General features: G+C 25.0%; 1 protein-coding gene across 1 annotated transcript; it reads left to right on the top strand.

Moving 5' to 3' along the window:
• LOC120074640 (alpha carbonic anhydrase 4-like) lies at positions 1-10176 on the top strand. Its single transcript, XM_039027826.1, has 7 exons — positions 1-135; positions 2857-3074; positions 4740-4846; positions 5720-5822; positions 8048-8206; positions 9300-9353; positions 10009-10176. The coding sequence occupies exons 1-7, from the start codon at positions 27-29 to the stop codon at positions 10081-10083; spliced, it is 825 nt and encodes a 274-aa protein (XP_038883754.1). The 5' UTR covers positions 1-26; the 3' UTR covers positions 10084-10176.
• The last annotated feature ends 4546 nt before the right edge of the window (positions 10177-14722 follow it).

Genomic DNA, 14722 nt, shown 5'->3' with positions numbered 1-14722 from the left:
ATAGGCTTTAGAGCTGCAGAGCAGCCATGGCCTTCTTCTTCTTCTTCCAAAATTTCCTTTTTCTCTTTCTTCTTTTCTTCTTTATTTCTTCATTTTCTCTCTCCTCCATTTCCATGGCATCTCAATCTGAAGTAGGTATGTTTCCTTTCTCTTTCTAGATTATGAAAAAAAATTTAAATGTGAGACTTATTACGATCAATAATCGTTGAATATAGATCTGAAATTTGTACGTGTTTATGTAATTTTTCGATAGAGATTTAAAATATTTTTATAGTTTCTTTTATATTTATCCATGTAAAACGATCCGTCACATCGTACTTAGTCACTTCTCTTTTGTAGTTTTATTTTCTTATTCTTTATTTTTTTTATGGTGGATGAAAAATGTTCTTTTTCTTTTTTTGTCTCTCTCTTTAAGAAAATTTGTTTCTTTTTGTTTTTGTTTTGATTATTTTTTCTTTATTCTTTTTTTTTTTTTATGTTTTTTAAATCTATGAAGTTCTTCCTTGAGAAATGGAGAAAGAATTGTGTTTGAGTGAAATTTAGTTTTTAGTTTTTTATATTATTGTAGCGGAATAAAGCTTGATTTGTATTTGGTTATAAAATTATCAAAATACTCTCTAGAGTTGTTGATTTATATCTCAAACATTTAATATGTATCATTTTAACTCTAAAAATTTCAATTTTTTTATTTTGTAATCGATAGGCTTTTGCCGTTAAATTTTCATAGACGTAGCAGAAAGTTTGTATCTGCCTCTGCAAATTAAGGGTGTTAAAAAAATCACGATAACTCACAAAACTCGATCAACCCAATCCAACCTATGTTGTTTGGGTTGGGTTGAATTCAATAAATGAAAATTTTATGTTAGGTACTTGGTTATGAATTCACCTAAATAATCCAAACCAACTCGAAATAACTTAAATTTATTATAAACTTCAAAAAGTATTTTTTTACTTACAATATTATATATATTGATTTTAATTTGATTTAATATCTTTATTTTTCTGGATAAGTTATTCTCCAACAATTCCTTAAAATAATTTTTTAACACTTTGATTTTCATATTACAAATTCAAATTGAGCTCTTAATCTTATTTCAATATATGAAAGTAGTTAAATAAAATTTTTTATAATAACATTATACTTATTTTTACAATAAAATTTAAATAAAGAATCAAGCAACCTGAACCAACCCAACCCAAATATTTCATGGTTGGGTTGTGTTGGGTTCATTATTTAATAAGAGTTATTTGGGTTGAAGAAACTCACAACCCGAACAATTGGGTTCGGTTCAAGCAGTGTTTCAACTCAACCCAATTCACGAACACCCTTAATACAAACAAATCTAATCACATACATAATAATAATAATAATAATAATAAAGGCACATTGATGCATATATGAACCATACATGTTTTTTTCCTCCAAAAACCGTGACTCTCAATTTCTTTTATTTTGTATATGATTTTTTTTTTATAATCCTAACCTCCAAATTTTTTTTTGTATGTACTTAGATTTATTCACATAAATAAACACAAACTTTTTTATCCAAAAAAAAAAATCAAATTTTAAGAACTAAAATGAAAGTTTTTGTAGTTCAAAGTATAATTGGTATAATTTTGATTATATGGTTCAAAATCATAAATTTCTCTTCTTTTCAAGATTCGTGATGAGAAATAAATGTTTGACATTTGACTAAGTTAAAATATGGAAATTTAATTTCAAATTTTGAAATTTTTTTTTTCTTTTTTGAAATCTAGGTGACATGTTTCAGACAAAAAAACATCAAGAAATCTACATATTTACAGTACTGACATGATTTCCTGTCTCCAAACATGGGATCATGAATCAAGTGAATTTATAATTTTTTCTTTTTTTTTTTTCAAATAAAACATAAGGAAAGTCTTATCTATCCGTCGTGAAATCGAATATAATTCAATTGATATATAAATATATTAATAAATTAAAGATAAATGGTTTAAATACTCTACTCCAATTATACTTAAAAAAAAACTCTGACATGCCTCCACCAAATTTCTTTTTATAAATTTAGTTTTATTTTTCTAAACAATATTATAGTTTTATGTATTTATTTTATTTTATTAAGATAACAAGATTACAGATGAGCAATGACAAAAATGGATAGTTTTACTAGTAAATAATGTCTAGTGAACCTATTTTACTTGTACATATAACTATTAATTTTCTTTTTTGGTAATTTGATATTTAAAAATTAAACTTTTAAATACTAAATCCACTTAAAAGTTTCTTTATTTTATCATATATACTTTGTAATAATATTTCAAAAATTAAGCCAAATTTTAAAATTAATTTCTTTTTAGAAAAACATTTGTTTAATTTTTTAAATTAACTAAATTATAATGATTATTTATTATCCTTTCCAACGTTACAATATTACTCTTGAACTTTCATACACATTTAAAAAATACCCTTGGTGTAAAAATCCTTTAAAATTTCTAACAGAAATCATGACTTAAACTGTGTGGTGATGATCTAAACAATCCAGTGATCTAAATTTATTGCTACTCATGTTCATATCTCAATTTCAACTCCAAGGCTATTTTAAAACGTTGATAAATAATCAAGAATAATAGGTAACTTTTGAAAGTATAAGAGTATTTTTGAAACAAAATGACAAAGTTCAAGGATATTCCTTATAATTTAGCTTTTGAAATTTAACTAATATTTCAAATGTTTTCTTTACATATGGTGAAAATTAAACGATAGTAAAATAGTTGAGAGGAAAGAAACATAAATATCAAAAATTAAAAACGAAAAGTGAAACCGTTATCACCGACACGTTAAGAAATGAAAACCTAGATTTCATGCAAATGTAGGTGATGAATCTCCATTTAGTTACAATGAGGGAAATGGAAATGGACCAAAAGAATGGGGAAAGCTAAAATCGGATTGGAAATCTTGTGAGAAAGGAAAGTATCAATCTCCCATTAATATCGTTGAAGAAGATGTTCAAGTTCTTCCTCAGCTTGGAAAACTCAGAAGGGACTACAACCCTGCCCCAGCTGTCGTCAAGAATCGAGGACACGACGTTTTGGTAATATTCGTTCCATCATTCGTTTTGTCGTTAATTTTCATTGACATACCTGTAGTTTTATTATATCACACTATGTTCGAGAATGACTTTGAAAGTAGCATTTTTTCTATCATATTAACTATTTAGGAACAAATTTTAGGGACAAAATTTCAATTATAAATTATAAGACTACATTCTAAAAGGTAATACTTGGGTGTATCTTAGCTGCCCCCTTCTATCACTCACTCTAAAAATTAGGGGTTCAAAAAACCAGATGATTCGAAAAAACCGATCAACCCAACTCAACCTATGCGGTTTGAGTTGGGTTAGGTTCAAATAATGAAAATCTTTTGGGTCGGGTTGGTTCAAGGGTTCATCTAAAATAACCAAAACCAATCTGAACTTATTATTTACTTTAAAATGTATTGTTTTTTTTACTTACGATATATTTATTTTATTTTCATTGTTTTTTATATAATTTATTCTCTAACAACTTATAAAAGTAGTTTTTTTAGCACTTTGGAAAGAAAATTTGTATTACACAAATTGAAATTGAGATGTTAGTCTTAATTCAATATATAAAAATAATTAAATCAAATTTCTATATATTGATATTTTACTTATTTTTAGAACAAAAATTTAAATAAATGACTCGAGTAATCTGAACCAATTCAACCCAAATATTTCATAGTTAGGTTAGGTGGGTTCATATTTTAATAAGAGTTATTTGGATTGAAGAAATTTAGGAACCGAACAATTAAGTTGGGTCTAAAAGTACTCCAACCCAACCCATGAACACCCCTACAAAAAATAATTAATATATTTCAAAAAATAAATAAAAATAGCTAATTTGCCATATATCATATTATGATAGAACAATTTTGGTGGGATGCACAAAAATAGGTTCTCTCGGAGATAAACCTAAATATTTTTTTTCCATTCTAAATCTATCCAAATTTGTAATTTATGACCCGTTTGGTAACCACTTTATTTTTTGTTTTTGTTTTTGAAAATTCAGGCTATGGACATTATTTAGCTCCAAATTTCTTTCTTTGTTATTCACTTTTCACCAATTATTTAAAAAACCAAGCTAAATTTTGAGAACCAAAAAGAAATAGCTTTCAAAAATTTGTTTTTGTTTTTAGAATTTGGCTAAGAATTCAGTAATTGTAGTTAAGAAAGATGCAAATCATTGTAAGAGATGTGGATAAAATAAACTTAATTTTCAAAAACAAAAACAAAAAACTAAATGATTACCAAACAAAGTCTTAATTTTTAAAAAAGTATTATCTAGAACTTTGTTTATGTTTGATAGATTTAACAAAGAATACATTTTGTGTTGGTTTTAGGTTAGAAGTAATTGGACCTAGTCCAGACAAAAGTCCAGTTTCGAGAAGTATCAAGTATCAGAATATGCTTTAGAAATTACTTGCATTAGATGCTTAGAACATATTGTAGAACTCTCTAGAATATATGAGAAAAATGTGTAATTGTTAAAGAATAATCTAATTAGACAATATTTATAGCCACGGGATCATGAATGTATTAGCAAAATTCTAGCCATAAAATTAGAAGTGATCAATAATACGAGTACCGTCTTTGAAAATATTTGAAAATATTTTTAACAAGCGAAAATAAATTGATGAATTAAGTTTTTATTTTTTAATAATCATTATTTTCTTTCAGATAAGGTGGGAAAAAGATGCTGGAAAAATTATAATCAATGGGACTCATTACAAATTATCCCAATGTCATTGGCATGCCCCATCTGAACATTCTTTCAATGGAATAAGGTTTCTCCTTTCTTCTCATTTTTTTTCTCTCTCTCCATATTTGCAAATTACATTAAATTTATAGAATGATCTCTACTTTAGGGTGTTTGGTTCACGGGTTTAGTTTGTGTAGTACTTGACGTTAAGTAGTGAGTCTGCACATCGTATGTGACCTTAGTTTATCTCATTATTAACGATCTCCAGTATGATTTGTTAGATAAATTGAAGTTGATCGATTGAAGGACTTTTTGTTATAATATACTTTACGTGTTATGATCCCAAAGGTTAAGTATTTAAAAACATTTGTCTTTTTCACGTAAAAGTATTTTTTTAAAGCACTTAAGACACTCATTCTTTACATCTCTTGCAGAATAATAATAATAATAATTAGGTTAAACCATCATTTTAAGTCCTAATGTCTGATTTTAGTCTTTGTATTTTCAAAGTCTTAAGTAATCTCTCAAACTTAATTTTTATCGAAATTGGTTAAAAATAATTTTCATGCAAGAAAATTCAATATCTAAATATGTTTTAAAATTTATATAAAAAAAAGTTAATAGATAACAAAAACCTTTCTAAAAAATCAACAATAATAAACTAGTAATGAAGATTAAATATAAGATCTACTAAAAGTATAAGACTATAATTGAACAAACTTCAAAATATAGGGTCTAAAACGATACTTCAATCCAACTATTATTATTATTTAGTCATAACAAATTTTTTTTTTTTAAAAAAAAGACTTTCTCCATTGAGTAAACTTCGGTCGAAGATTTATAATACCAAAAACAACAAAATAGAAGTTTTTTTTTTTCGTTCTTTTAGTTCAATTGTAAAATTAAATCATCGATCTTTGATATGATAATTGACATGAAGTTGTTAAAAACTTTATAGATATGATTTGGAGATGCATGTAGTTCATACAAACGATCATAATGAGACCGCTGTGGTTGCAATTCTATACAAATTTGGACGCCCTGATCGCTTCCTTTCAAGAGTACGTTTACTTTTATACTCTTTTTTTTTCTCATTTCTCTTCTCATGCTAAATAAAATAAATGGTAAATTGTAAAAATCACTACTAAAGTATGGTGTTAGCTGTAATTATACTCTTAAACTTTTAATTTTTGGTAAATTATGAAAATCATCCCTGAAATATGGTGATAGTTGTAATTACACTTTTAAACTTTTAATTTTAAATAGTGGGACCCTCAAACTTATATAGGTTTTAAAATTGGGTCAAACTCGATCTTCAAACTTAAACTTTTACAATTAAAAGTTTGAGAGTGTAATTGTAACTACCACCATACTTCATGGGTAATTTTTGTAATTTGCCTAATATAAAAAATTATATATCATTTTGGTTCCTCTACTTTGAAATTCGTTTTCAAATGTTTCGTTTTAATTTTTATACTTCCAATAAACCTTAAATTTAGTCTATTGAATTTAATTTTCATCAAATTTGACTAAATAATAATAATAACTTTCATGCAAAGAAATATAATATGTGAATATGTTTTCAAACTTTATATTGAAAATATTAACAAATAAAAAAAAAAAAAAAAAAAAAAAAGTCAACAATGAAAAAGTAAAGGGACTAAATTTTAGATTTACTGAAAGTACAATAATTAAAATTGGATATTTAAAGGTACGAGGACTAAAATTGAATAAACTTCAAAGTTTAGAGATCAAAATGATATTTTAACCTAAAATGAAAGTATCTTTCTTGGTCTTTGAATTTTGGATATGATTTTTGGTCCTTAAATTTCAAAATATTATGCATTTCCTTCTTAATTTTAAATGACTTAGTTTTTTTTTAATCCTTAAATTTTAAAATGTTTCATTTTTACTATTGAGTTTTGAGTTGTTTAGTTTTCATTTGATTTATAAGCGTCAAATCGTTACATTATTATCTCTGAATTTTGAGTTTAGTTTTTATTTGGTCTCTAGATCTCAGAATAATACATCTTTTACCAAGTTTTAGTTCCGTTTCCATTTGATTTATATGCTTTCAAGATTATGTACTTTATTTTTTTACTAGTGCACAATTTTAGTCTTTTGTATCAATTCTCTTTCTAATTAATTTAAAACAATTAAATTAGTTAATATTAATTTTCACTCACTATTAAAATTTATTAAAAAAATCCACATCGTTATTATTTTTAATTAATTAATAGAAAGTTATTGCACCAATGAGCATTAGTTCTAAAAGTAAAAGTGCAAAATTCATAAATCTAAGAACCAAATGATAACTATACTCAAAAGTTAGGGGATAAAAGGAGTAATTTTTTTCTAGAGTTGACAATTTTAGTTCCCGTTTATTCAATCTTAAATCTTTAAAAATTGTCTAATTGGTTTTTAAAACTTTCAGGTTTGTGTCTATTAGGTCAAGTATATTACAAATCCTTAAACTTTCGATTTTGTGTCAAATAAGTCCCTAAGTTTTTTTTATATTTTGTGTTTAATAGGTCCTTGACCTATTCTCGGCTTTTTTTAATAAAAAAATATAAACCATAGACCTACTAGAATCTTTTATATATAAAATTTATTTTTTTTATCTAATAAATCAATATTACTAGTCACATAATTAAAAATACAAACTATAAAAAGTTCTAACAAAATTTTAATCCCAAAAAAAAAATTAAATAATGAATTACCATCTAGAAATAATTGGATCCATTTATCTATTCAATTTTAGGTTAATACTTTGGAATGTGCTTGTTTACATATGATGAAATTGTTGTAGAAACCAAGTGAGTTTCAAGATAATTTGTAGTCTTTTAAGTCTTTTAAATTTAGTTTCAATACGATGTTTACGTTTCAAAATATATTCTATAAATTTTGAGTTCGGTTTCAATTTAGTTTATAGATTTCAAAATATTACAATTTTACCTTAAAATTTGAATTTTATTTCAATTTGATCCCTAAATTTAAGATTTACACTTCTAACATCAATTTTTCATTAAATAGTAGTTCATGAAAAACAAGATCAAAAGTGGCGACCAAATTAATATAAAGCTCAAATCTGAAATATAAAGTACAATATTTGAAAATTATGGATTAAATTAAAACCAAACTAAAAAATTAAAGACTAAATACGTAACATCTTGAAACTTGGAAATCGGATAAAAACTAGACCTAAAACTTAAGGAACCGAAAAAGTATATATATATATAAATAAATTGTAATATTGATGATGATTATTTTTGTTGTGTGGAAATAGTTATTCCACCACATAAAATCAATAGGGAAAGAAGAAAAAGAAATAGGGATAGTGAATCCAGGAGACATCAAGTTTGGTGGAAGAAAATATTACAGATACATTGGTTCCCTCACTGTTCCTCCTTGTACTGAAGGTGTTATTTGGACTATTCAAAAGAAGGTTTCTCTTCTTCTTATTCTTCATTCGTTTCCTTTTTATTTTTCTATTTTTTTAATTTATGTCTAATTTCTTAATTATGATTATCACCTTTCTTAAACCAACGTTAAAATATTTTATAAGATTCTACAAATAAAAACAAATTTTTTTAAAAGTGTGTTTTTTTTTTTTTTTTAGTTTTCAAAACTTGATCTGAATGATAAAAATGCATAGAATCTGGAGGTTATATATTTAATTTTTTTAAAAAAAAAAAGTTATTTAATGGAACCTAAGTAATATAATTCTTTTTTTTTTTTGTTTTTTTGTTTAGACTTCTATTTGATCAGATTTGTTTTCCTAAAAAAATTATTTTTTAACAATTTAATCCTTGAATTTTAGTTTGTAATTGTTTTATCTATACTTAAAAGTTTGTAATTAAGTTCCTACTGTGAAAAATTCTACTAAATTAATCTTGATTTCTAATTTGGTGGTCGATACATCTATACAAAATTTGAAACATGGAGACTATGAGCATTTTTAGAATGACTTAAAAATTTATTTAAATTCTTTTTTGTAAAAACGGTTTAAAATACACTTCGAAAGTATTTCAAAAATTATTTTAAGTAGTTGTCTAATAATTCAATTTTATTTTTCAAAATGACTTATTTTCAAAATTAAACACATGAAAAATTAAACCAAACATACCATATATTATTACCTACTAAATTAGTACAATAACATGTTTTAGTTATTGGGTTTGAAAATTATGGTCATGTACAACACTTTTTTTTATTATATTATATTTTAATTAAAAATTTTGAAAAAAAAAAGCATAACAATAATTTTTTATAGGAAAATTATTTTAAATGACAAAACTGCTAAAAATATTTACAAATATAGCAAAATATCATAGTATATCAACGATAGATTACGATAGACTACTAACTATGTCTATATAGATAGATATAAATAGTAGTCTATTACAATAAATTTTGCTATATTATGTAAATATTTTAATTCATTTGATTATATTTGAAAAAAAAAACAATTTAGAAAGAAATTTTAAAACTATAGAAATATTGTTTGATTTCAACCAAGTATCATTTGACTGTTGTAGGTAAGAACAGTTTCAAGGGAACAAGTGAGAGCTTTGAAAAATGCTATACATGAGGTGAGTGGTTCTCCTTTCCTTTTTTTCTTTTTTTTCTTTTTTTTCCTTTTTTTTTTTAAAAAAAAATTGTTTAAGTGTGGTGCTTTTTTTTTTTTTTTTTTCATCTAATATTAATACCTATTTCAATTTAAAACTTATTCTTATGCTCAAATTTAAAATTATTTTCTTAAGTTAAATTTATTATTAATTCTTGAAGAAAAAAAAACTATTAATTTTCCCTTTATTAGTTTTGAAAAATATCTATCTAAAATTATTACTTTATCTTTTAGCAATGATTTAGTAAAAATTAATTTTAAATAAAAGTAAGGATTAATTTTAGGAAAAGTAGGATAACTAAATTTAAAAATGTGAAAATATAGAGATAAAAAGGAAACTATTTTCTCATTATTATTCTCATTTTAAAATTTTGTTTGAAAATATATAATTTATTTTGTGTATTTCATTTCTTCTTTATTTTAATTTAAAAATACACATATTTTAATTGAGAATTGAAAATTTATAGATAAACAATAAATTTAATTCAAGTCATAGATCAAATAATACATAATTTTTATACTTCTTTCATTATTTATTAATTGTTATTATTATTATTATTACTATTATTATTGTTATTATTATGTTATTATTATTTTGTGTTGCATGTTTCATTCTTTAGGATTTGAAGAAAAATGCAAGGCCAACACAAGCACTAGATGGAAGAAAAATTCAATTTTATACTCCACATAAGTGAAGGGTTTTTTTTTAATTATTAATTATTTTTATTTTTATTGGGTTAAGCACAGAACCTATCATAATGTTAAGTGTATTTATATCCTAAATTGTATCTTCAATATTATATAATGAGGCTTTCTTCAAGAAAAAAAAATATTACATAATTAGACTCTTCTGCACTTGTATTAGGTTCATAGATTACTTTAATACACGTTTGGTCAATGCATCATAATTTCAAGTACCTATAATAATATAATCTAAACGGAAATTGAGTTTGTAAAGAAAGTGAATTAAGAATTACCTTAACTCAAAGCAACTCCAACTGAGTCCTTCTCCAGCTCACCTCATATAAGAAAAACGAAATTTGTTAAAAGGCTATCAACAACTAAAATAACAAACTACTCTTAATCTTTGTAAATCTCTCGTAAGCGTGCCAAGTAAGAGAGTTCAATTTTTGTGAGGTATTTTTTGTAAAGCCCTGGAAACAACTTAAAAATCACTTGAATAAAGAAAGAAATCATACCTTTGAAAGTGGATTTAAGTCTATTAGACCGAACCACTTAACTTGAAGAAGTTTCTCGAGTAAGACAAAAGACTTTTTCTTTTTACTCATCTTTTTCTCTTTAAGTCTGTGACGTGGCATAATGTGCTTCACATAAGGGAGGAAATTTAATTAATTGGACTTTTTTTAATCATCAGCAATTAAGTTAAAAGGCTCATTCGTTTATAATAGAGTTAAAACCCCATAAATCAGAGTACATAGAAAAATTCTTAAGTCTTGTGGGGGGAAAAAATTGTCTAGTGAATATCATGAGTGATGCAAATGTCTCAATCATAATATTAGTGTTCAAAAATATTCATAATAATCAAGAAATCTTAGATATATACGTTACTTACTTTAAATACTTATAAGAGTAAATGTTATCTCCACAGACCAACAAAAGACATTACTAATTAAGATTGCTTCAAACTAAACCTACTTAATTTTAGAGATCCTATGATCGTCCACCAAAAAGGATTATGAGGTCAAGCAACATACAAATGGAACCTTCTCTATTTATACTTCATGGCTCATGTTAGGATTCAATTGCTTCATATACAAAATTTAAAATTGAAATAAAAATCTAAGATAAAAGATCTTGAAACATTTAAAAATTATTGTATTATGTATTTCAATTACTTCTCAAACATTTAAAGCTTGGGAACTATCAAGGGATTTGTTAAAAGAGTAGACAATTGGCACCACAAGAACTATCACATGATTCACATACCTAGCTAAACTCAACCAATTCCCACGTCAAATTAAATATAGGATGATATAATAATCATCAGCCACAAATTTTGAGAAGTTTACGCCATGTTTCGTAACTATTTAGATTTTGATTTTTAGATTTTGAAAATTATGTTTACTTTCCCTTAATTTTTTACCGTGGTTTTTTTTTTTCTTAAGTAAAAAAATTAAACTCTAATTTCAAAAACAAAGACAAGTTCAACTACTTTTTTTAGTTTTCAAAACTCAACTTAGTTTTTGAAAAAAGTAGTAGAAAGGTACATAACAAAACGAAGAAATTTAGAGATGGAATGAGTATTTATAGGCTTAATTTTTAAAATAAAACCTAAAATCAAATAGTTAAAAAAGGGGGTCATACAAAAAATTTTAGTTCATGTGAAAATGAGAAAATTTGAACCTAACTTTTTGGCCGAGGATATATATTGCCATATATCATTTATTTAACTTGGGCCATTTCAAATGGAGTCTTCCCACAAAACATCCATGGTAACTACTACATTTTTCAAGCATGCAATGAAGCTACACCAAAATCCCAAAGAATATCATTGCTCATCTTTATAGACGAGAAAAGATTACCATTGATTGTCTAACTGAAATCTTTACTTGCAAAGGCACAAAGTTGCAACAAACCTCCAACCAATCGCCTACGAACCGAGTTCAAACTGAAGTGGTTAATTGTCGTTTAAACATATCTGCCACCGTGTAAAAATCTAAGTAGTAATACAAGTATTTCCTCGGTTAGGATTTTAGTACGACACTTCCTTCTGGGGCCTTTATAAATAAAAATTTTCAAGTCTCAACTAAGAAAGATGAAGAATAATCACATTCAACCCTTACCATAACCGTCTTTTTTAAGCTCTAACACCATAGTCTTATGGAGTTTAAGCATAAGGTGTAAAAAAAAACGAGGACTTTTTTTTTTTTGTATGGCACACTATATATAAAAGTAATACATAAAGAAGAGAAAAAATATAGTTGAAGTGGAAAAAAAGTTCATTTCAACTTCATTAAAAAAAAAATTAACATAAAAAAGAAAAAACACAATTATTATTATCATTTAAAAATCATGAAAAAACCCCTAGGTCCAAGACTTTACCTTGAGACTTTTCATAAAAGGCGCATTTTATATTAGAATAACAGATTTTAACTTTTCATTTGAAAAAATAGCAAACTATTTTTTCAAAAAATGGAAAAACAAATTTAAAAATAAATAATTATGAATTTATAAAAATCCAAATTAACCTATTCATGTAAAAGAGATGTTTATACCTTATTAACAAAAATTCTTAAACAACTTTCATTAAAACCAACATACTTTGAGGTGGTAGATTATGTATGCATCAATCTTCAAATTTCTTCCCAAAAACAAAAAGGTCTTTTTGAAATGTAGTAGACTTTTCATCTTCCCCCTAAACAAAAGGTTTTGTATCAGTCACTTCATACCTTGAATAAAATAACCAATAAAAATAGTCTCAAACCCTCTAGCTCATTATCAAACTACTCCATAGACATATTTTTTCAAAACTCTCCATCGACTGATTGTCAATCTAGCAAAGCTCTCCAGAGCTCTCCATCGAACAAAGATGTGTTTGTATTGACAAAAATTTCAATAAATCGAAAGTCATGATGGTGGTGGTTATTTCATCTCACTTACTATTAACATAAAATCTTCAATCGTTGAATAGTCATAACAAGCCATGAGACAAGTTGAGAACAATAAATAATAAAAGACCTAATGGATACTCAATCGAGAGTTGACTATGGTCGTTTATAATCTAATTTTATGAAATATAAAGTTGATTGTATAGATGAAAACAAGAAATTATGAACTAAACACTATATTTGCGAAATTAAAATAAAGATAATGATGATTTAGATTTTAAAAATAAGAATAGCTAATAAAAAAAATGAGATGTGTCCTCATATTTAATGTTTAAAATGAAAATATAATAAAGATAATGATAAAAATAATTTAAAACAGAATAATTGAGTTAGGATTGAATATCTTATATATATATAAAGTCAGTTAGAAAAGATAATATAATATGAGCTTTAAAAAATCAAAACAACATTTCAAGATTGAAGAATGATTAAATACAAATTTGAAGATATTTCAAATTAATAAACGAAGTTTATGCCAAAACATCCGCATGTAAAAAGAAACTTAGTTCACAATGAAAATCTGAAAGAAAATCTACATAGCCTCAATTATAAATTTGATGGATTAATTAGTGTAATTAAAGAAGTTGAAGGAGATATTTTAGGATTAACAAAAAAGGGATTCGATTAAAATTCACACATTTTGCCATAATTCAAAATATTTCCATATTTTATTATTTTTTTAAATGAAAGTATAATTAGTGCTACGAATTCAATTTCCCTTTATATTATGCACCCAACCGCTAGGCCCACCCTAAAGAACTTTTGACATCAAAATCTTTATATCTCAAAAGTAGAGAGGGCAAATGTATGAGAAGATGAGTTTATTGATTATAAGGATAAGTTAGAAATGTAGTAAATTCTACTTTGAATGTCAAATATAGTTTAGTTGTGAGCTTTCCTTTAAGACTTTTGACTAAAAAAAAAACATAATGTCCATCATAATCTCTTTTGAGCTTGTAAGAGGTTGGAGAGTTATGAAGGTCCCCAAATTTCCTTACTTGTACTTATCTTAATAAACTTCTTGTACTTGTGCTTTACCACACATCAAACTAAATAAAACTCCATTCTCAATCAAAAGTTTAGAAGTTTGAGTCTCTTACTCCGGATATTATCGAATTCAAGAAATCGGATTCTATTCTATGTTTCTAAATTTATTGAGTTCAGTGAATATATGTTTGACAGACAACGTAAATTCTATTTTTGAAAACCATCTTCAGATTTTGTGATCCAAATCGTGCAAATTTTGAAAACTAATATTTGTATGTTTTCTTTATACCTAGAATTTGAATTTTAAAGTTTAAAATGTAGAATTATATTAAAAAAAGATAAAAACGTTTAGAAATACTAGTTTAATAACAAACAAGCAAGTTAACCTAAAAAATTTATTTATTGATGCGCTTTATCAATTAAAATATTTTTTTTATAAAATTCGAACTAGATCATTATCATTACAATATAAAATATATGGTATAAAATGAATGTGCAAATCAAATTTAAAATACTGTGTTTTTTTTTTAAGTTTTGTATTAATTGCACAATTATTTGCCATATAGTTTTTATGTTTATTATTTCAAATATTTAGCTTTGCTTTTATATATATAGATTTATATACAATTATATTACTTTTTAGGTCGGCCATTTATAATTAATTTAAAGAATAAATTTTAAAATAATTCATAATAAAAGTGATAAAACGGTAACATTC

Source organism: Benincasa hispida, chromosome 3 (assembly GCF_009727055.1).
Source record: "Benincasa hispida cultivar B227 chromosome 3, ASM972705v1, whole genome shotgun sequence".
Classification (NCBI taxonomy): domain Eukaryota; kingdom Viridiplantae; phylum Streptophyta; class Magnoliopsida; order Cucurbitales; family Cucurbitaceae; genus Benincasa; species Benincasa hispida.
The sequence above is the reverse complement of the archived record's forward strand: the minus strand, read 5'-3'. Positions and strand labels throughout refer to the sequence as shown.